Genomic DNA, 24,651 nt, shown 5'->3' with positions numbered 1-24,651 from the left:
CAGGAGGGGGCAGAAGCAGGTGGGCGATTGGGTAGAAGAGATTTTCCCTAAAGGTAAATTTCTCCTGGCATTATCTGTATATGAACATCATCTGCCTTGCTGCTGAATCACAGGCTTAAAATAATAACAAATAATCCACGGGTTATAAAATACGAAAATATAGTCATTGTTTTTAGGAAATTTCTTTGGAGAACGGCAGGCACCAATGTGTTATTTATATTGAAACTTCTAAAACCAGAGATGTATAGAAACCTGACCGATCACAGGAAAAAAAGAAACCAAAGATGCTGTACTGCTGGGAGAGTATGAAGACACTCAAAGTACCTAAAGCTTAATCCATTTAAGGATTAAAAATGAACCAAGTGCACAGAGGGGTGAATTCATAGCCAGATTTGCACATTCAATTCCAATAGCTGAAACCTAATTATAGGGGCATATGAACTTCATTGAAATATTTTCCAATCCCCTCAGCAACAAGTCTTAGAAAATAAAACGTTGACTTTCAAAAAATTTCCAACCAGTTTCTCTACATGTCAGTAGGATCTGTTGACTAAGGGCAAAGTAACTTAGCTGGTAAGACAGAACTGCTATAAAATTAAATCAGTTTCTAATCTGATTTTATTAATTATGCCAACATCTCAGGTGAGGTTGGTGCGGTGCAGCTGCGCCTGGTGATGCAGGTCCTCTGCCACAACTTCTCACTACTCCCTCTCCAGGCTGTTGACAAGAACGTCACACCTTCATTTCACCATATACTATTTAATACTACAGCTTGTACAGTATTTTTTCAGCCCAATGAATTTTGACAGGCTCAGATCAAGGCAGGCCATAACCACAGGCAACAAGGCCCAGAGGGGCAGAAGCCGACAGCCGCAGCAGCAGGAAGGCAATGCCCACTGGGGATCGCTGCCCACGTCCCCAGCCCCACAGCTGATGGGTACGTGAAACAGCGACTTGGAGAGCCGGTCTCTGCAAGACCCCTCTGGAAACATCCATGTTCAGGGACAGTTTGAAATGTCCTCAACAACTCTTTTTTAATCTGTTTATTAGAGCTGCTTTCCTTGCAGCTTTTGCAGCATCAGTGCTGTGGTCCTGCCTTGCTGCATGGCAGCCGATTCTGTACTGGACTGTGAACAGAGGCATTACATTAAGCAGAAGCTTTTCCATCCTCTGGGCACCGCGGGGAGGTGGCCAGCCTTCTCGGAGGCACTGCAGAGCCACCAGCACTCACAGCAAACTGGGACGTGGGGCTCGGGGCTGTGCCAGCTCTGCACAGTTGCAGCGCGGTGATTTTCAACTCCATTCACATCGTAACGCTTGCAACTGCCTTTTCAGACACCCCCAAATTCCTTTGTTTATCAGGTTGAGAATCTCGAGATTTTATATTTTCTATTTATCTGCCACGCTCCCTTCTAGGGTTGCGGAGAGGAAGGGGACACCAGTGGACCCCCCCCACCGCTTTCATCATGCCGTTCAACAGCTAACCCCAATAGTGTTTTGCTTTCAGTAAAAAGCATTTCAAAATCCCTCTCCTCAATCTGTTTCTGCAGACCTGATGCTCCGAGGGTTGAGGCTGGGGGTTTCTTTTTTTCCTTTCACAGAGGACCACCGATTTGCTCCCTGGGCTCCCCTGCGATGTGCAGCCGCCCCTCGCAGCCCTGCTTTGTGCTGCTGGCAGGGTAGGAGGAGTGAGACAGGGAGGGGGGCTCTCCGAGGGGAGGAGGTACAACTTTAGAAGTCTCCATAGTCTTTTCCTTTCAGGAAACACATCCTGTTCATGTTTGACTGCTGTGGCAGTGGCTCTGTTTGTTGCAGTCGACTACGCCCTGAGGCTCACCAAAAACAGCCACAAAAACAGCCATTTCCTCTTCGTGGAGAGGTGGGGGGGCCTTTTCCTCACGGCAGTGGCTGTTCCCCGCTCCCTGCACTCCCAGCTCGGATCTGCAGAGAGGGACACGGCAGAGCAAACTCCTCCAGGACTCCAAACTTGCAGAGCTCCTGTGGGATGACAGCATTCACCTCCAGTTCGGCTTGGCTTTGAGAATGATGTTTGTCACGGTTTGCGGGATATTCTGAAGTTTCCATCTGAAAAAAAGGCTTTCAGAGCAGTGCTGGTTAACTCGGAGGACCCAGCGCGCTCGGCACGCCGCTGGCAAGCATCCCTGCCTCTGCCCCGGCAGCAGCTCCGGCTCTCCTGCCTTGAGACTGGATTCTTTCTGGATTCACCTCGTCTCACAAGGAATGGACCTCCCTATCGTTCAGTTCATCGCAGGACTGGCACTACTTATCAAAGTGCAAGAAGGTGGATAAGCCAAAGCTGGGAAGGACCTAAAAAAAGCGTCTTTGTGTTCTTATTTTATGGAATTCTCCTACCTACCTCACAAAATTCTCATTTCCTTGATCAGAAACACCTCTGGAGTTGACTTTGAGAATGAACGGTGATGTCCTCTAGCCATTCGTAACATCCTAGCGAAGCTGCCTCTGTTTCAAGTCCAATTTCAATGTGCTGCAGCTGATTGAGACCTCGTGTCTTCTGCAAATAGAGACTGGCAGCGAGCTGACAGTCAGATATGACTGTCCAGAAACTGGTAGCCACAGCTGTGTTGGTAGCCCTGGTCTCACTTATTCTTAACAACGCAGCTGCCTTTACTCCCAACTGGGTATATCAGACCCTGGAGGACGGGCGTAAGCGGAGCGTCGGGCTCTGGAAGATGTGCTGGCTGGCAGAGAAGAGCAGAGGAGGTGCAAGCACGAGTGCCAGGCATGGGCAAGGGGAGGAGCGCGAGTGTGAAGCCCTGGGCTGGGGTTCGGAGTCAGCTGGGTTCCAGGAGTCGCGCAGTACTGTCAAACGTAAGTTCAATCTCTTGTCTTCTCTGTTTAGGCTAGGTTGCGGTTGATACGGTGTACCTGGTCCCCAGGAGATTTGTAGCCTAGCAAAGCATCCTGAAATCACTGCTAACCATCTGATTCTAAACATCTCCTAACGTTCATCCCCAAATAAATTAATTTGGGAAAATAAGAATAATTATGTCCACCAGTGATGAACTAAACTCCTCCTGCCCCCCCAAAAACAGTAATCTACATTGCATTGGCTGGTTTATACGGCGTATGGAACGATGTACTTTGAAAAAATAATTTCTGAAATGTAAATCTAAAGCTTTGAGACATCTGCTGCTTGCTTCTCCCTCTTGGGTTCCTGCTATAAACACATCCCTTCCGGCTCAATGCATTAAACCCCAACCACAGTTGCTCTGAATACCATAAAATTAAAAACAAACAAACAAACAAAAAAAAAAAAACCAAAAAAAACCCCAACCAACCAAGAAAGTATTCAGATGACATGCTAAGTTATTTCTCCATTCTGTTTACTTTTGTTGGAAGTGCCAGGAGCAGAAAAGACAGAAAGAGTTCTGGTAAAAACATGTAAAATTGAGATAGGCCTTAACGTATGCAATTAGTATTCTTGGTGAAAAAACACAATTAGTATACTACTTGGGACACATGAAAATCATTAAGCATGGTGTACTTCTCACTTTGCAAATTCACAGACTCATGGGATCTGAAGAATGCACATAGCTTAAACTGAGCTAGTTAAGATTTTTTGGTAAGATGAAACCTGTAAGCCAATGTTGAGAATTATAAAGCTGAAGAAGAATGAAGCGCACCTTACTTATCCCATTCATAAAGTTAACGGTGCGACCCTGCTGTCGTTAAGCAGCTAGAGCAGAACTGTGCTCGGAATACCTGCGGTCCCCTCGGACACCATGGCTGTGACCACAACTCACCACGGCGCCAAGAGGTTCGCTCCACTGGAAGCCTCTGTCGCCAGCCGCCGGCTGCTAGGCAGGCAACTGGGCAAGCTGGTAACGGCGAGGGCTGCGAGCAGCAGTGCTGCGGGGGCCGCGCGGTCAGCCAAATCCGTGCTTTAACTGCATCCTTCAAGGAATTGAATTTAACAGAACAAATGTCTACAAAGTTCATGCTTTGACAGTCGCTAGGATTTTCCAGAGATTCCACTGCTCATAAACAGCTCTGGTGCCTCTGACGGACAGCAGCATAAGTAACGCGAGTGATTTCAGACAGACTTTTTTTCATGGTTTGAAATGTGAAGAAAGAGCAAAAAGCTCTGCTCCTCCTCCAAGTCTCTTATATCCCTCTGGAGACAAAACCAAAGAAATATGAGAGGAATTTCTTTTAAAAAAATGCTTTAATGTGGACCCATTCCATAGCATGTTTTCCAACAAAATTGTGCAGTAACATTGTTTGCATATTTGCTAATATTAAACCATAAATCACCAACATAAAACTTCTAAAGTGTTACAAAGCCCTAAACTTAACTTTCAATCCTTTTTTAGCTGAAAGAACTTTTGTAATGACAAATAATTGTAAAAAGGATTAGACTGTTGAAAAAGTCCCTTGGTGTGTATCTGCAACTTCATCACTGGAATCACTGCCCCAATTAATATTTATAAGCCATGTCCTAACTTTCAAAACACGCATACCATTCATGAATTTTAAAGGCACATGTTCTATATTCCAGAGCTAGAATGAGCTCCTACATATTGAATTTGGCTCTTGCAGCATTTTAAACACACAAACTTGTATTTCTTGCTGTGCACAGGTCAGAAGATGGGTGGTGCTATAAGGACTGGCACAGATGCATCAGTTTCATAGCAGAATTGTATGGGCGACAATGTCTTACATGAAATAGAAGCAAAATGTGATAGAAAATTTTAAAATTTCAAAGTAATAATTACAGCACGATTAAGTCCTCAGAAGACTTCTCTAACAAACACTATTAAAAATTCTAATTTAAAGGAGAACTTTGAAGCTCAATGACTCAATTCGTATAGAAATAAAGCATCCATTCACTATTTAATCTGGAAGCAAATAGTAAGCAAAAGGCCAATTCTGAATCTTTATAAAGCATTTAAAAGAAAATCTCACCTCTGCAGCTGTGCCATGACAAACTACGGAGGAAACAAATCTGTTGCACATATTTTTAAGACAAATACGTTTCCATGGATTGTACACATAGTCAATATGAGCCTGATGCTGCACCCATGTTTTTGTCATTTTAAAGAATTTCTCTAATAAGAAATCACACATCGTTTTAGTAATATGTGGCAATCCTCATCTGTCAGTTGTAGATAAATCACAAACATGTATGTGGGTGTATGTACATAAAATAACTTTCTGAACAAAGAAATTCCTTCCTCAATGATAAGAATTAACATGCAGTATTTTGGATGCCGTTTGTAGAACAATAAATAGAAAATGTTCTTCCAATAGCACTGCAAAAAAGGCCACAATCTCACTCATATAAAAAAAGTAATTTATATATACACGCATACATATTTGGGGGGCAAGTTATTTATCTCACAGTTCAACAGAAAAACTAAGAGAATTTGCTTTTCCATATACTGATGACTTCTGCACAAGCAGTATGTAAGTACCAGCCCACTAAATGCACTACTCTAAGCAGCCTCCCTGACTGGCAGAGAGAAGCACATTCTTAAAACCTATTTTTCGCTGACTTTCACTGCCTGCTCTTTCTCCCATTGAAATCATTGGCAAAGCTCCTTTTCAGGAGACACAATAAAGCTGGGGTGGTTTTTTTTCCCCCTCATCACGTACACAGCTCAAGCAAAATGATTTGCAAGAAAAGTTATGGAAGTAGCTCATTGCGTCAGGACTTGCATGTGCTTAAACTAAAAATAAACTACAGCAAATTGAAACAAATAATAACTGAAGTTTTGTATATTTGGGGTAAAAGTCATAGTAAATGATCTGTCAAAAGATCAAGCAGGGAATGAACAGAAAAAGTCAATGCGATGGAGCATGTCTGCCAAAAGGCTCTCTGGAAACGCAAAATCAAATTCCATACCAAATACCTCTCTGATCCCATTCCCCACTAACAGGACATCTGTGTGAGTTATTTCAGCATAACACAAACCACTGGAGCAAGAGGAAACCTAAGGTGTTTTGCATTCAAATCCTATGATGTAAACACTGCATCAAGGATATTAAAGTGTCAGTAAAGGACTGCTGGTATAAATACCAAGTAACATAAAAGACATGGGGAGATTACAGATGCCGCAGCAAAGAGACAGCATGAGAAAAAAAGATTAGAAATGGGGAAAAAAGAGAAACCTAGGGACAGGAGAAATGACATTAAAAATATACAGAAACAAAGCGTCTCAATGGGAACTATTTCAACAAGGCACAACACAAGAAACGTGGATGACTTTGGTCCTAGGGGAAAGCACCTCAGCTCTGTTCTTCAAGCTCAGGCCTCGCTGCTCCTGGAAGGGGGAGATCTCAGGCCCTTCCATCCGTCCTTATCCACTTCTTTCTTTCCTTGCTGTGCAGTCCTGCACCCTTCTTTAAACCAGCTGCGATGCTAAAAAGCTTCTGTGAGACAGTTCAAGCGATTAACAGTAAGAAAATACCCAGGTTTGGAGTGGAAGGTTTGGGGAGGGAGCGTGGGCTTTTTCTGTTGCGTTAAGCAGTGGTACCAGGAGTCCAGCAAGTACTGCTGCTAGCACGGGCTGAGCGATGCACGCGTGACGATGGGAGAGAGCTCCCTTTTAGCGGCAGAAACTATCAGATTTGAAATCTTTGCTTATGCTGAGAATCAGAGCCCAGTTATGAAGACACCAATCAAAGTTTTTCTAACACAGACAAACCACTAGCCGATAGGAACTTAAAGGCTTCACCGAGAACTCAGATGGCGTGTCCCCTCTTCAAAACACCTTAAGGAAACCTACCCAGGTAGCCTAACTCTCCTGTCATCTGCGTGAGGGCAGAGACATTTGCCAAAGGTTACCGAGATGCAGTTTCAGAGCGGTTACAAAATTTTAGAAGATTATGCTCTTGTCTGCACCCATTAACCCTTCAAAAAAAGACCACATGTAGTAGAAGCATACACTTAGTAAGGTCTTGGGTAGGACACTGTGCCTTGAGTACTCAGTACTGAGCTTTGTGCCCACGTAACGCACGAGCAGGCACAGCATCCCGAGAGACCCGCGTCACCCAGGGACACACAAGCTACCTCAGGCAGCGAGCACACGTAGCTACGCCACCGGTGATGCCCGCTCGGAGCAAACCAGACCTGCTGAAAGCCACCGTTACCCACACCCCCGCCCAGCAATGCTGCGTTGCACTGCGTGAACACAGCAGGTTACTTGGAATCAGCTTAAGATATTTTTAACCACGCTGCGCGGTACAAATATGCCCTTAAGTCCTACTGTGCTACAAGGCTATCTCTGGGTGGACAGATGGAGCTGATTTATTCATCAGCCGAGGTCATAGTCTGTCCCTTTTTGTCTAAAGAACATTACAGTGTGGAAACGCAGGAATAGGGAGGGGTTTAAAAAGATATAAAAACCTCGCTCAGTTCTTCGGGGCTCCAGAAGACATAATGCAAATCCCAACGGTGGGAAGCATGTATAAACTACAGATGCCCCGAGCAAGATAGCTCTCGTTAACTGTAGTTGTTACAAGGAAGTATAGCCGGTGCCAGGGAGAGGCACAGTATCACCAGCGACTACGTGACTGCCATAGGGACCAAACATAAACACCGAAACGTGTGATTTATGCAAACACACGGACACTGCAATGCGGTGGCTAAGGCAGGATGCTGCTCGGTGGGGGAGTAAGGAGCTGACATTTGCTTGCAGAGGCAACAGTTCACTCGAGTGCCCCTGTCCACTGTATTTACACAAATTTCCAATGTCACAAATTTCTCTGAAATTTGGCTGGATGGAAGCCAGGCTGAGTCCAAGCAGCTGAGCATGTTGTAGACAGATGTTACTTTTTCAATATACAGATGAAGAAAGGAGGCCCACTGCATTTGGAGAAGACAGGAACTGCCATCAGATTAAAAAAGGCCCCAAACCTTACTATACACATGTTGCCTGGTCAACTGTTCAGGCTGTTACACAGAGATGGAGGCCGTGCAGACAGCTGGCAGCTCAGGGCTTGTGACTTCCCCTCCTAACATCTGCAATACGATCCAATTTTTAAATAAGTGAAATTACTAATTTAACAGTAGAGGCCAATGGAGGTGAATTGTAAGAGGTCTGGCTCTTCAAATTAGAGTGAATGCTCATTTTAATGTGGATTTTACTATGCCGTGTACTTATTTTGGAAAAGTTCAAAACTTTTCGGGATTCAGGATAGGAAAATGAACCTAGTGTGTTTCAATACAGTACCTTCAGACACATTGCACAGAAATATTATCAGAGAAAGTGTTTGATTGCTTTCACTATTGAGACTTTGAATTCAATTAAAGTGTTGAGTGAAAATGGCTATGGAACTTGTGAAAGTTTCAGATGAAATGCATTTATTAACAGCCACCAACACAGAATACTCTACTGATGTTTATAAACAGGCAAACCGTGAAGACAACTAATATCACAACAGGAACTATGCAACAGCCTTGTCTGTTAAAATTGATCACTGTATAGAAGCGTTCTCAGTGTTGAGTTTGAAAGGTCCCAGTCATTTAAAAATAGGCACTTGTTTATGTTGAAAATAGTTGATGTAGCTATGTTTTCACTCCAAAAGTAACTGATGCTGTTAAAAAAACAAAACAAAACAAAAAAAACAACTAATCAACCACACTTTTCTCCCCCAACAAGATCTATATGCCTTTCAAACTAACTATTCAAATAGGAGGTTTCATGCTCAGATGAGCTCAATCATAAAGTTCCGAAATACCTAAAGGCACGGAAGATTTCACCAGTTTGTCACATCAGAACATTCTTTTAATTGTGCCAAAATAGATGGGTTTCTCCCCCCGCCCTCCTTTTTAATTATTTTTTTTAAGTGAAAAAGTATAAATTGCATACTTCAGAAAGCTACCCAGGAGATGAAATCAAGCAAAATAAGTGACTGCTCTCATTTTTAAGATATCCATCCAGCAACAGAATGTATTGAGGACTCCTTGTAGCTGAAATCTATATGGCTGCTTATGGAAATTTAAAAAGAAAAGAGAGAGGGAAAGACTTTCTTTTCAGGATAAAGGCCTGTCCTTACAATAAGACGTGCAAACAACATCCTCATGTGGAAACAGTACAAACTGATGAAGAAAAAACTAGATTCAGATCTGTTTCACTTTTAAGAAATTAGTGTATATTCAGACCATCAAAATATATCTGTATCAAAGAGGCAGTGCTGTAATTAAATCTTCCCACGGTCTCAGTTATATAGTCATGCAAAGCTGCACTTAAATACTGCCAGCATTTGTTTTAGTTTGTTTCACAAATACCTTTAAAGTGTTTCAATGTATTTCCTAATTCATACTCCAAAAAACAGCTCAAGAGGTTAACAACATAAATACCACAAATTTAAATCAACAGAAGAAATGAAATGTCCAAAGAGTTCATAAATAGAGCACAAGTTTTGGAGGCGTAGCATGATGCTGACTGTCAATAAATAACTACAGTGATTCTATTTATTGTCCTTATTATCTCTTAACTATTTTAACAGTATGTGCTGAATCTCCTACATCTGTGTTGTAAAGTGAAGCGTAGTTGTACTTTGCATTTTCATAGTGCTCTTGATACTCAAGGCACAGCTCCAGCTGATTTCCACGTCAGCTGCGGAGGCCGTTTCTGCACATCTGATCTTTGCTGGCAGTGCTGACATCCAAAACAAGAGGAACACACAATTAGTTGCCAAAAGTTTGGCTAAAGTAGTTTGGGTTTTTTTTAGAATTATAAAGAAGTATTTCTTCTAAAATTATTAATACAGAATTCAGTTCTCCAGGTTGGAACTCCATTAACAGCAAGACCATCAGTAAGCATTAGCAAGACTGAAGTCAAATAGAGAGTGGTCTGAACGGCTCTTCAGCTTTTTTGCAAAGCACTATTTCATGCGTTGAATGAATCAGAGCTCCCATGAAAAAACAGTATAAGCCTATTTAGGTAAAAGTGTACTATTCTGGCTTTTCCCCATGTTTGGGTGCTTGGCTTTGCATTTCTGAAGTCCTTATAATGTGGGTTTTAAGAAATATGCCAAAAGGCTGAAAAAGTACAACTCTACTGTACAAAGCCATGCACTAAGCCCAACCTGAATCATGGGCAGGCTTCAAACCTTTAGGTTAATGCACAGGTGTAACTGTTACTTGCTTTCCAAATGGCTTAGTAACTGGGGCAGGAATGAGAAGCCGCCCAGCAAGGGCTCAGAGCTTGGACAGAACAAACTCTTTGCTCTCTGCTCGAGTGTCTGGTACCACCACGGCTGGATGAACACATGCAAAGGCTGTGGTCAATGGTGCGGCATATCCACCGCTCCGTGACGACAGAGCCATGATGTGATGAACATGCCGAGCACTGCTGGGTTTTCGGAGGATTTAGTTGTCAGCTATGGTTCTGTTAAGGCGGTGTATACAAAGATTACCAAACTACTTAGTGGAGTGAATATTAATAGAACAGCAGGAGAGGCATCCCTTATCTCAGGATAACACCTCAGCAAAATGTCAAGTCCCAGAAGAAAACTGTGTACTCGGTAAGAATCTCTTGATTATATTAGAGAAATCTAATTACTGACCTAGTTAGATTAAATTTTAACAGCAGAATATGATCTCAGCCTGCAGACATGCAGCCCAAGAAGATGAAGTCTAGCAAAGTTACAAGCAACCGAAAATGGGTTCTTACAAAACTAAGTGAAGCAACTTAAGCAGAATAAAGTCACATATGAACATTAAGCATTTATGAAATCAGGTACATCTCAGAATGTATACTCAACTCCCTGAATAAGTAATCAATAAATAAACCCAGGAACCATAAAAAGGAAAAAAACACCCCAATAAAATACTTCTCTTTTTTAATTCCTTTCATCACAAACATAGCAACCATTGAATTCCTCCTATAAAGTCTGCCTTTTTATATTGACAGTGAAATGATTAACGAGTAATGTTTAAAAAGCAAGTCAATGATGAAAAGGTATTACACTCAGAACTCTAGTTGGTTGGAATAATTTTTAAAATCAATACCTAAAAGGGTAACATTTGGTTAAAAGAAAACAGAAGTTAAACACAACTAAAGTAGTTGTTTAACACCAAAACAATCAATAGAAACAAGGAAGCAAAACTCCTCAGGGGATTTAAAGTGTGGATAAAATCATAGATGCAATCAACTTAGCAGCAGCCCAAGGTGGTACTATCCTTCAGCTAAGCATAACGAATTCCTGCCCATCTAATTACAAAGTTTAAATAGCATTTTTTAGATGTAACACATTGTGTCCCAAAGCGGGGATACGATAACAGCGTGCTGGCAGTCAGCCCCTGCAGCTTAGAGGACAGGCAGGAACTTGCGGAGCCTGGTGGGATGCTCGGAGCCGGTGCTGTCCCCAGATGGTGACCAAGCGCACCGTCACCGGGCGCTTCCCAGGGCTGGCGACTTCATAAGTTAGAGAAGCTGGACTTCGGTTTGCACTACAATTTTTGTTCACCACAAGTGGTATTTCTCAGGGGAAGTTTTAGATAAATATTAAAATATCTTGGGCCATTTAGCTTCCTTCATACACACTCCGTGCTTTAATCAGTCAAAAGCTTGAATTCCCACCTACGATTGTTTTTTCCCTATATGCAGACAGAAAAGGGGAAGAAAACCTCACATTTTAAGCAATTAGCATAATCTCATTTTTCAGTGAGATCATCCTTCCTCATTATCCCAAAACACTGCAAATTACTCTCCAATATGACTAACCTACTTCTGCAAAGCACAAATAGTCCTGGGGCTATCATGGAACATAACGAGACAAAATTGCTGCTTGCAAATAACAAAATCAAATCAACATTTGTAATCCAGATAGATGCATCTGGTCTAGGAAGTGAGCAAGACAACAAGGAATTGGAATTGGTCTCATCCCTGGAGTTTGGGTTTTGACCCTTGGCTGATCCCTGTGTTTTAAACAAAGCAGAATTCATTAGCCAGTACCCCCAGCTGTACAAGAGACCCAGCTGGATACCCTGTCCATGAATTAACTACTTCTCAGAGTAAACTGGGATCAAGATGGGCTTCCAGAAGGAAAACGTTAGAGAGACTAGCATTTTATGTTGATGAACAATGGCTGCTTAGAGCAGAGTTTTGGAGACATTCAGTGTCTACCCCTTTCCAGTTCTCGACAGCCAAGCTGCATCTTAAGGGAGGTGAAGGAAAGGTATATATAAAGCAGAGAGACACTCTGGATTGCCATCCTTCCTTCACCTGTATCAGACACACACACAAAGGAATAAACACCTCCTGCAGCATCCAGTTCTGTTCTGCTGGAAGCATCCACCTCTAGCTACAGGACACTCCTTTCACAGTTAAACTTCAGGAGACGAGTGACATTAACAATAATGAGCTCAAAATAAAAAAAGTGGGACATCCAAAATACAAAATACCTATGTCATGACAGCCTTAGACAATAGATTCTAGAAGCTAACAGTTAACACAAATGCCCCCAGTAATTGTGCAGACATCACATCATTATGAACCTCTTGTTTTACAAATGGTGGCTAACAAATCATTCCGCAAAAGTTGATCAAGTCTGCAGTGGCCACAGAAAGTTACAATGGGATCATGGCTATGGTAAATGAAGCAGAAATGTTTGAAATGTTTGAAGAGATGATCCTAAATTCATACTAATTATAAAGTCTATAGAAAACACATCAGAATGGACTGAAGCTGCCTACTGAGGAATTCCTGGTTTACATATAATTTAAAATAGCAACAGGCTACAGAGCACAAAGGTAAACCCTAAATTTCACAGCTCTTACAAAAACTATATTGCAGCCAATTTTAAGAGATGAGAAATATTCATTCCTGGATCAAGCAGTCATTCAAGCAGGAAAAGAGCTTTGTAGCCTGGCCTTCCTCGACATGATTTACATCGTCAATGACTTTGGGTACAGGGTCTGAAGAAATGCTTTGAAATTGCACACTCAATTCCCTTTCTTGATCAGTGTTGTCCTCAATAAAAGGAGGCCAGAGCTGCTTTCCACAACTACCACCTTTTGGGGTGGTAGGTTTCATGTTGCAGAAGCTCAGCTTAGGGTTGCGTATGTACGAAACAGGATTACCACATGCTGAGCTGACAACGTGCAAAGTTACAATGATAGTCATATCTGCAGAGTGGCACTTTCAGGCTGAATACAATTAACAAGCTCCACTACAAGAAGAATGGAGTTTATAAGAGTTATACATTAAGTTATTTTTTCCCTTCTGAGGAAGAGGACTCATTACAATTCTAGAGCAAAACCAAAAGATGGTAGCTCATACATTAAACCTGTTAGAATAAAACACCAATATCCTAATATAAAATATGGAAGGGTACTCAATTCTTGTAATACCTTATTCCACAAAAATAACTGTCTTCACATTTAATGAAATCATACCAGCTGCTTCCTCCTTATTCTACCTATCATCATCCTATTGTGGTTCCAACCTGGACCATGTGCAGCCTTCTTTTTGGTTACAAGAAGCAGCTACACAAAATACCAGTTGCATTTCTACATCTCTCAGAACGGTGCAGCGTATGAGGTGAATAAGCATCCCAAAGTCTGCAGTTCTTAGAAACAGCAGTAAAGATCATCAGTGTTACACATCCAATGCTACTGCACTCTCCAATTGCAAGAGAAGACAGCGATCATAGAACCGCTATTTAAAGACTCAATTGTTACAAATTCTGTTGGAATTCAATTAAGTCACAGTCCTAAACTTACTATTTTTAGTATGCTAGATATAAAATCATCTATGGCAAAGCAAAAACAATTTATAATACAGTTAACTGTTAAAAAGAAGTCATGAATAACAGCGGAGGAAAAAAATTTGGTGTTTGTTTCCATGCCAAGGGGCAGTGGGTATTTCTAGGATAAGCTTCAGAGGGTATATAATAACAGAGGCTTTATTTTTCTAAGCTCACGCATACTATATACAGACAAGGCAACAGAATTCATTATGGCTGTAAACCAACTATTTTTTTAATTTGACACTACAGATAGCTCTGTTGACAAATTAAAGTACTGTAATAAGAATGGCCACAAGCCTGCTCTTTACTGAGTACACTCCTCCTTTGAAAGTCATTACTATCTCTTCAGCAAGCACTGGTCCTCAAAGTGTTACCGAAGTCCATTCAAGAGGAAAAGCGAACACCACTCCAAATGCTCAAAGTTTTACTGGTATTTACAAAGCTCAGGCACCCGAATACCTGAATATTGTTCTCTTCTCAGCCAACATGCTTCATGACCTATGATGTGGCAAAAGATCTAAATGCTACCAATGCTAGAAAGCACAATTTTGAAAGTTAAAAAAAATCTTTGAGCAAACTATTTTTTTGAGTGAAATAATTTTCCTCTCTGGTCAGAGATGAACTGACTAGGAAAAACCAAAAATACTTAGGATGTTATCTTCTTAACATTTTATTCAATGTGAAAAAGTTTAATGGACTGTGGTTCTTAAGTAACTCTTTCAGATACAATACCCTATCTTATTAAATTTTAATTAAATCACGAGTTGTTACTGAGAACACTGGAAGCTAAAGATGCCCTAGGAGGGGAAAATAAAGGGTAACTCATTTTGTGACTCACAAAAGTAGACCAGACCCAATGATTATCAGGATGAAGTTTACTCTTGGTTGTTTATACCAAGTTTCGTTTTCTGCACTTCCTAGCAGACTCCTTGGAAGATCAGGAATCAAATTCTGGTGGTCACTGTACCCACTAAACATATAACCAGTTAAGTCACTTTTGAAAATCTAGCGAATATCCATGTCCAGAGTCTTTCTAATATATGCCAACTCAAACACTGAGCTGCTTCTATTTCAGAATAGCTACAACATATTAGCAAGAGATGTTGAACTGGCACAATGTTACAATTCCCACCTTTTGCTAGAGAGGAAGGAAAAGGATGAAAACAGGACATCCATCAGGTTAACAGGAAAAGTAGGAAAAAAGCCTGACAAAAAGTACCCAACTTTGCAATGAATATATTCCATTCAGTAGCCAGCTGGGAGACACATTTTAATCAGATTTCTAGCCAAGACTCTAGATACCTATGTCTGTAATAATTTCTGCATTTGTTCTTTATATGTAACACAAAAATCATAGAATATCCTGAGTTGGAAGGGACCCCTAAGGATCATCAAGTCCACCTCCTTGCTCCTCCCATGACTACCTAACACTAAACCATATGACTAAGAGCATTCTCCAGACGCTCCTTGAACTCTGACAGGCTTGGTGCCGTGACCACTTCCCCGGGGAACCTGTTCCAGTGACCAATCACCCTCTCAGTGAAGAACCTTTTCCTAATGTCCAACCTGAACTTGAGGAAGCTGTAGACTGCGATGAGGTCACCCCTCAGGGATGAGGTCACCCCTCAGCCTTCTCTTCTCCAAGCTGAACAAGCCAAGTGACCTCAGCTCCTCCTCGTTAAGTCTTGCCCTCCAGGCCTTTCACCATCTTGGTCGCCCTCCTCTGGACACACTCTCATAGCCTGATGTCCTTCTTGCACTGAGGCGCCCAAAACTGCACACAGCGCTCGAGGTGGGGCCGCACCAGCGCAGTGCACGGCGGGACAATCGCCTCCCTCGACCGGCTAGCGATGCCATCCTTGATGCACCCCAGGACACGGTCGGCCCTTTGGGTGCCAGGGCACGCTGTTGACTCCTATTCAACTTGCCATCAACCAGACTCACAGATCTCTTTCCACGGGGCTGCTCTCCAGCCTCTCGTCCCCCGATGTGTACGTATAACCAGGATTACCCTGTCCCAGGTGGAGAGTCTGGCACTTGCCCTTGTTAAATTTCACATGCCTGGTGACTGCCCAGCTCTCTAGCCTACCCAGATCTCTCTGTAAGGCCTCTCTACCCTCGAGGGAGTCCACAGATCCTCCTAGTTTAGTATCATCGACAAACTTAACGTACATTCGATTCCTGTGTCCCGATCATTTATAAAAACATCAAAGAGCATTGGCCCTAAAACTGAGCCCTGGGGAACCCCACTGGGGACTGGCTGCCAGCCTGATGTAACCCCACTTACTGTAACTCTTTGAGCCGGACCCATCAGCCAATTGCTCACCCAATGTATTATGGACCTGTCTAGCTGTGTGCTGGGCAGTTTATCCAGAAGGATACCGGGAGAGACAGTATCAAAAGCTTTGCTAAAATCCAAACCACCACATCTACTGGCTTCCCTTGGTCAACCAGATGACTGAGCTTGTCACAAATGACAATTAAGTTGGTTAAGCAGGACCTTCCCCTCGTGAACCCATGCTGGCTATGGCCAGTGCCTGCATTGTCTCTCAAGTGCTTTTCAGTAACTCCCAGAATAACCTCCTCCATAATTTTACCAGGCACTGAAGCAGGACTGACATGCCTGTAATTACCAGGGTCTTCCTTCTTACCCTTCTCGAAAATTGGGACAACATTTGCCAGCTTCTAGTCGACTGGACCTCTCCAGACTCCCAAGACCATTGAAAAATAATGGAGAGAGGTCCTGCCGTGACATCGCCCAGCTCTTTCAGTACCCTGGGATGAACCCCATCGAGCCCCATAGGTTTATGCACATCCAGCTGGAGCAGCAAGTCTCAAACAAGTTCAGAGTCGGCTGGGAGTTTATCATCCCCCAGTCACGGTCTTCCAACACAGGGCTCCGGGGGTCCCAGGGCCCATCATCGGTGTTAAAGACAGGTGAAGAAGGCATTAAACCTCTCTGCTTTGTCTATGTCCCTATTTGTGAGGTGACCGACCTCATCAAATAACGGACTAATGTTATCTCTGATTCTCCTTTTGCTGTTAACATATTTAAAAAAACCCTTTTACTGTCCTTCACAGTGCTGGCTGGCTTGAACTCTAATCGAGCTTTGGCCACACGCATTTTCTCCCTACAGTGCCAAACAGCATCCCTGCCTGTCCTTGCTTCCAGTGTCCGTACACTTTCCTTTTCTGCCTAAGTTCTAGAAGAAGATCCCTGCTCAGCCAAGCCATCCTTCTGCCCCACTTGCTTGACTTCCCGCACTTTGGAATTGCCTGCTCCTGCGCTCTTAAGAGACGGCTCTTAAAAAGTGACCAGCATTCATGGACCCCAATACCTTCAAGAGCAGACTCCCAGGGGACCTTACCAACCAGCTCCTTCAGCAGCCCAAAGTCTGCTCTCCCCATATCCAGGGTCAAAGTTCTGCTGGCAGTCTTTCTCCTACCACCAACAATTTGAAACTCGACTACTTCATGGTCACTGTGACCAAGCCAGCCACCAATCACCACTTCGCCCACAAACTACAAATCTAGGAGGGCACCTTTGCTAGTCATCTCCCTCAGCATCTGCACCAAGAACTTATCTTCAATGTGCTTCAGAAATTTCCTGGACTTGTTTGTGTCCACTGTATGATATTCCCAGTTGATGTCTGGGAAGTTAAAATCACCCATAAGTACAAAGGCAGTTGATCTAGAGATATCCCTTAATTCCTTGTAGAATAATTCATTAGTGTTGTCGTCCTGGCTGGGTGGTCGATAGTAGACTCCCACAACAACACTCGCTTATATATATATTTATATATATATATGAACTAATATATATTTAAAAAGTAACTTTTTACTTATACATGTAAATCATGCCATAATACCTCATTCAGAACTGCCAAGCATTGACATCTTCATTGTAACCATTTCCCTCGTTACACAGATAGAAATACAAGGGTCTTTCCAGTGCATCTAAAAGATTAAGTGTTAAAAGAAGGAAAAGTTAAGAATCCTCTATACAAAGCTCCCTTAAACCAATAAGATGTTAGCATTAACATCCACAGGATGTTTTCTAGGACAATACAGATGGACTAGGTGAAAAAGAAATTCAGGGTGTTTTAGATTTGTCTTTGGGATGATTATTATTTTACGGCCTTGAAAACCTATTTATGAACTAAGGTTCCATTTCAATTAGTGCCACACAAATGCAAACCAAACACCATTCCTACCCCAAACAATTCTGGCTGCTAATTATATGTAGAATCTTCACAGGGCAAAAGTCAAGCACCTCCAGCGGGCCATCCTTGGAAGTTAGCTGCTTGTTTCGTACAAGATTGTTTCGCACTGAAGCAATAGTTACGGGATGCTGCGTAACTAAAGGAAAGATTCAATACACATCCTAAAGAAAAATCTTTTCTTAATCAGACCACAGGGAATGCAGTCAGAGCAAGGGACTGCTGGGAGTAGGAATAGTGTCTGAGAATCATTTTCTATGGACTGACAAATTTCACATACCTGCTTAGCCAGGATTTTCTTTTTCCCAATTTTATATCATTTTAACTTTATGCTTACTTCTTATGTTTCCCTAGTGCAGTTCGACATGATGCGTGCTTGTAACCTCATCGCCACTGTTGCTCTGACTGCTGGCCAGCTCATCTTCGTCCTGGGCCTGATGGAGCTCCCTATCATTTCTCAGGATACCCAGTGGTGGGAGGAGGCCATAGCTGCTGTGTTCCAACTTGCCAGTAAGTCCACTTCTTTTTACTGATGCAAAAATACTTAGTCTCTATTAAATCCAGGTGGAAAAGTTTCTTACTTTATAAATCTTTCAAGTGACAAAGAATAGCAAAAAGGCCTAAATCTAAAAGTAAGCTCATTGTCTCTTAAAGCCCTCCCCATGAGATTCTGCAGTACGTGAATAGAAGCTTTTATCTTGGATATATCAGAATGAGTCTTCTGCGAACCAAGAAAAACAAGCCTTTATTATTTCCTATGAAACCAGGAAGGCAAACATGAAAGAAATAAACTGGATGCAATGTAATCCCACAATTTAGCAGGACAAAATATACCAAAGGAACTGTTCACAAGTAGAGCAGAACGGCCGAGCAAATTTTTGAAGTCTTGCTGAAACATGATTATTTGCCTTTAGCTAACTGAATTTTACTCAATGATCATCAGCTGCATTTTGATAGACAGATACATCTGCAATCTATGCAGATTTGCAAAGATAGCTGAAGTCAATTCGTAACATTGCTATAAATAAAATTCCCACAGTAATTTTCATGGATACAGACTGTATGCAGAAATGAATGAGGAAAGGAGGAAACGGTTTTATCACAATTCCATATTGACAGCGGTGGCAACAAACTGTAAACATTTTGCAATAATACCTTTCCTTACTGCATAAAATAAGTCACTCAGTATTCGTTACACCAAGAGTCCAATACTATAAAATATCCATGCACAAAACTGTCATTAATGGAATATAACATTCGGGCTGCTTACAAGATCAGATTAAAAATACATCATTATTACTGTAAACAACAGGTTATAATAAAGTAACACCATTTTATTTTAAATTTTAATTTCAACTTTAAAAACTCAGAATATTTAGAATGGTATAAACCTACTGAGACCTCAGGTTTACACTGCTGCAAGATCAGAATCTAGCCTAGGTCATTTAAATACAGTCCTCGTGGCAATAAACACCCATTAAGGAAGATGAACCTGAAATCCAAACAAGAGGAGGAGACTGCAGAGGTTCTGTACCTCTCAAAGCATCTGATCCAGCTTCCAGGTGCAGCAAGACCCTCAAGCATCAGTCAGTGCTACCTAGAGACACATTATAACCTTGCCGTAATGAGACCTCCCTACGGCCTCTTCATGTACACCATGGTCTTTGGATACCTTCTGGATAGTTCTCCTGATCATCGGTGTGATGCCTGCGTTACTCTCGCTCCCTCCCATCCTCCCCAAAACTCGACATGTCTGTTTTTCCCAGAGAGGAAATGCATTCTGGCCCTGTTTAGATGTGTTGTTTCATTGACAAACAGCACAGTGGACAGCCGTGTGCCTTTCTTCTATCAAGGCTGCTAATTTTAGACTGGGCTTTTTTTTTTTTTTTCCCCTTTTTTTTTTTTCCTGTGCTGAAGTCTGTTTTAAACACAGTCAGAGAGAGACTGAAGGGCGCCAGGATATCCCGACACAGGAGGAGGAAATGCCTGCTATTACCTGTTATGCAAGCTGAACCTTGAAATCCCCAGTGCTGGGAAGGGAGAGGGGAAGAAAGCCAGAGTCAGAACGATTAACAAAACACTAATGAGAATGGCTGAAGAAGCTGTTGAATTGAGGAGTTCATCTGCCTGTGTTCAAAAGGTGTGAAGAGATGGATCTGGCAGCTCGCGACAGTTAAAGACAGACATTGCGCAATATGAATCACAGGTCTCCCGTCTGCAGAAATAATGCAGTGACTTTGGTGGCTATCGCTGCCCCCTCCCCCATCCTCCTCTGCAGGTATGCCATGCTCTCCTTCACCATCATCAGATGGTTTTCTGCCTTGCAGTCAGTAACATGATACTCATTTTGCATCTCATTATCTTAACGAAAGTTTTATGTCTAAACAAATTCCTTCCTGATATCCAGAACAACCAGCTGAAGTCTTCTGGAATGTACACTTTTGAAAAAAAAGAGGAGTCATCATATCTGCCATTATTGCAATATAAAACAGGCTTCTTGGAGATCTCCCTAGTTTCCCAGGATGGTGGTACGTCAGCTGCTGATTACCTGGGTAATCGAGGGTCTGCACTCACAGGACAGGCGGTTCACAGTACAGCTTGCACTGACAAGAGAGGCTGTTTCCTCTTTCACAGAGCCCAACGTGTGCTCTGCAATGTTGAGCCACTCAAACTGGCCACAAAAATCAGCCCCATCCACCAAATTCCCTGGATTGGGCCCAGGCAACAGCATTTTATACATTGTCTGAAATGTCTTTGATATCAGACAAAACACACATGCAAACTGCAAGCAAGTCCCGCATTTCTGTTGCTCCGATGAAGGATTACTGCTGCATCTAGAGACCACGATTTCTTTATTGAAGGGGAAGAAAGTGTCCGTCCCTTATCCTATAAGCCACAGGTAATACTCAGCCTCTGAGCCTCCAGTCCAAGATGGTAACCTCTCATCTATTTTCAAAGTAAAGTAGCAGTATTAGGCAAAAACATCCGAACAGTGGACACAAAGCTTGTATTTAAAAGCACTTTGTCCACACCAAACAGCCCAACAGAAATCACTTTGAAGCTCTCCCCTACTTCATTTTAAGGGTTAAAGCCAATGTACTATAGGCCAGACAGATCATTTGCGTGAGAAGAGCAAACAATATTTAAGAATATACACACTTACATCTTATTTAATATCTATTGAGTACTGGCTGGGTAATTTCTATTCATTACACTTTCAAATATGTTACTTAAAACACAAGCACCCACCTCCCTTTTTTTCCTTTTCAAAATCCAAATGATCTGGAGAATTATTCTGCAATTGCTCATCTTGTCAGTAATTTCAGAAAAAGTTCTCTTGAATCATGTCCCCTCTAATTCCAACTTCCGTTTGATCTCTAACTTTCATCCTGGAATATGCCAGCAAGTGCTGAAGGGAACCACAATGGGCACGAGTAGAATGAAATCTTGTATTATGGAGGAAGGCTTGAGTATATGGCTCAAAATCAGAAAGTCAACCTACAACTTACTTATTTTTAGTCCGAGTTTGCCCACTGAAACATGATGTGTGGGTTTCATTACAGTTTCCCGAGGTCTGAACAAGAGTCCTTTTTGTTTCAGAAAGCTAAGCATACCAAGTATTATCTTCCAAACCCTACCACAAGTTCAAATCAACCATCCCTGATCCCACCAGAGCTTGCGATGACTCCAGGCTCTGCTGCTTTTTCACTTTTGCCACCTGCACAAGCATTTGACAGTCATTCAAAAAGGATGGACCTTTGACAGAAAATAAAGCCCCAGGAAGCAAAGAGGAAGGAAAGAAGAGAGGAAACAGCATTGCTCCTGGGACAGCAACGGGATTCACACAGCTCCAAAGCTCCGCAACCTCACACCTCCCAGTTAACAGGAAAGCGAGCTGTTTGCTTTGGAAAAGGCTTGTGGTGAAAATGGAACCAGTGTTGTATGTGGAATTTTGCGTTAACGCTCAGAAATTTCCCTCTAGAGGGTTTGGGGTTTTCTGTTTTTTTCCAAGGAACTGTTACAAACTCAATGTGCTGAATATAGGAGGGATACCAGAGCTGACAGAAGAGCAGCTGGAAAAGGAAATCTATACTAACAGGATAGGGAATAAAGAGCACTTCAGAGAATATTATACTACTACAAGCAGTAACCTGCCAGACTGGATCAGACCTTAAGGGACTCCAGCCAAGTCTCTGATCTTATACAATGGTGATTATCACAGACTTTAGAGTGAAATGTTAGAAACAATGGGGAAAATCTGGGATAAAATATCCCTTACATTAGATCTCATCCTAGTTTCTGAACGTCCAAAATTGGAATAAACCTGAATCATGATTATTAACATTCTTGCCAATGTTTTCAGCATTAAATTATCTTGATACATAATATCCTGAAGATTAAAAAGTTTTGTGTTCCTACTGAGCTGGTCATTTACAGCCAAATAAATTACAATCTCACCTCTCGAATTTCAAGCATTGCATTCCAGCTTTTCCTACTGTGTTTTTCTGCTGACGGTGTATTTCACTCCAGACCCTTAACGCATCACAGGAAATCTGAGTTCACGCATACGCTCATCTCTGTGCTATTAAATTTAAATCAAACAATTGTTAGACCATTTACCTTCTCTCTTCTTTCTGGGTACTATAACTTTAGGCTGGTTCATATCCAGAAAATCTTAATGCCGAACAGACCAGCAAAGCAGCCATTGGAGAACATAGCCAAAGATATTCACAATAGCAATGCGATCCTGATTTCTGGATTACTTCCTTCCACCTTTTTCCTTCACAACACCCTCAAGCCAGATCTGTTCTAAGATGAAGCCTATGGAGCTGTAAACCTAATACTTCCTGAAAAGGAAGCAAATAAATGAGACACTGTAAATAACCTAAAAATCCTAACAAAGAGAGAGAACTTGACTGCTTGATTTGTGCTAATTGTTTTCATTATTTCTCATTTTTATTTCACCTCAGTGCCAAACTTGCACATTCTTTATATGGACTGCAAACTACACAATAAAATGATCTTGTTTTCACGTGTTTGCAAAATGAATGGCCTTTGCAAAGATCCTAAAATATGGAAGCCTATCTCACTTATTTTGACTGAAGTGGTTCACATAAGCAGCTGAACCAGCAAACTGGAAAGGGCGGTAGCTCACAAGAAGCGTGTTAACTCTCCAACTGGTGTAACTGCAGCAGGGAGAAGATCTGTGTATATTCTTTGTGTCTAAATACCAATGTGAGTAGCAGGCGATTTGTTGTAGCATCTCATGTCAAGAGCCCATATTCTGATTAGAAATATGGTAACAAATATATTACCAGATAAATATCATTTGGCTACACAAGTATAAGGAACATGTTTTATGACAGACACGGTGTTAGAAATAATGCAGTAATGCAGAAAGAAGCATGTGAAACGAAAAGTTCTTCAACTCAAATATTCACGTTATTGCTTATGAACATGCATATTATATATATGCATGGAGATGTCTCCTGAAAAGTCTCAAATGGAGTTGCCTAGCTAGATCCACAGTTATACAACTCTTACCCTTGATGCATCAGGAGATGGACAGAGCATTTGAAAAATGGAAGCAGATGACGACCACGGCAACTTCCAGGAGGATCACTTGTCAATGACTGCTTCTCTCTGCACAGGTTGTTTTTGCTCAGGCTGACAAGAGCTCTCACCTGTGTCTGATAACGAGGTTTACTGCGATCAAAAGCAGAGTTTTCACTGACACCAGCTGCCTTCGGATCTGAGGCGCCAAGCAATGTTTGCAGCTGACTTTCAATGTGAAAGTCTGCATATTTATCCTTATTTAAACAGCTGCCCCACAGGAATTACGTCTAATTCATAGGGAATACTTTTCCACCTTCAGTTCAAGGACTGGCATAATTTCTAAGGAAACGTCCAAAAGGTAACCAAGAAAAGCAAGTTCACTGTCAGCAGACCTAAACTCGTTAAACAGTGCTCTGCACCTCCCTTTGAAGATTTCCAACCAACATGAAGTCGAATTCACTGCCTCACACTGACTAAATCTCCCAACCTCATCAGGTTAAAGACACAGAGGGACTGACAAACTGAAAGAGCACCGCAAGTAGAAAGCCATTGTAATTCAGTGGTGAAAAGTGAAGGACAAGAGGGTCTTACTGCCCCGAGAAGCTTTGCTACTCATAACTTGTTTAGTTTTAAGAGATGTTACTACCAAAATCCTTGGACAGAAGTTTTTATTGTACTCAGTGATGTACAACTGAAAACTCAAAGGCCACTAAAGTCTCTGTGGCATCACAAACCAAAGCAAGCATACTTCTGCAGCTTTCAGCCTGGTACTGCAACGAAGAGCACACAGCTATTACCGAAGCTCCAGATTTGCCTTGCACTCTAACAACTCTCTTGTGCCAAGCTGACACAGGAAAAGGTGTTAATTGATTAATCATTTACATAAATTCTATAGCAATCACACTTCAGGAATCTATCTCACTTTGATAAATACAGTTGAGCTCCTACAAGCAGCATATTCAGGCTTGTGACTCATTGCAGCTAAATCATCCCCTGTAAATGTTTACAGGGTACATAGGGAAGGGGGGTGAAAAATTTCCCTTCCCTGTTTGCAGTTTTGCTGCACAAGCGTGGGTTGTGAATTCTGAACAAGTCTGGCTGCTCTACTTTCCTCCTTCTCCCTCTTCCTGGC

The 24,651-nt window shown here is 42.0% G+C and overlaps 2 protein-coding genes across 2 annotated transcripts in view; one reads left to right on the top strand and one right to left on the bottom strand.

Annotated features, from left to right (window-relative positions):
- IFT140 (intraflagellar transport 140) overlaps positions 1-24,651 on the bottom strand; it is a 93,277-nt gene that overhangs the window by 17,933 nt on the left and 50,693 nt on the right. The gene's annotated exons all lie outside the window — the stretch shown is intronic.
- TMEM204 (transmembrane protein 204) overlaps positions 1,787-24,651 on the top strand; it is a 31,364-nt gene continuing 8,499 nt past the window's right edge. The window contains exons 1-2 of the mRNA XM_082313569.1: positions 1,787-2,850; positions 18,318-18,473. Of these exons, the coding sequence (XP_082169695.1) occupies positions 2,571-2,850; positions 18,318-18,473 (436 nt within the window). The 5' untranslated portion in view covers positions 1,787-2,570. The remainder of the gene's footprint in view (positions 2,851-18,317; positions 18,474-24,651) is intronic.

Source organism: Platalea leucorodia (assembly GCF_965183815.1).
Source record: "Platalea leucorodia genome assembly, chromosome: 5".
NCBI lineage: Eukaryota > Metazoa > Chordata > Aves > Pelecaniformes > Threskiornithidae > Platalea > Platalea leucorodia.
This window is presented reverse-complemented; position numbering and strand designations above follow the sequence as displayed.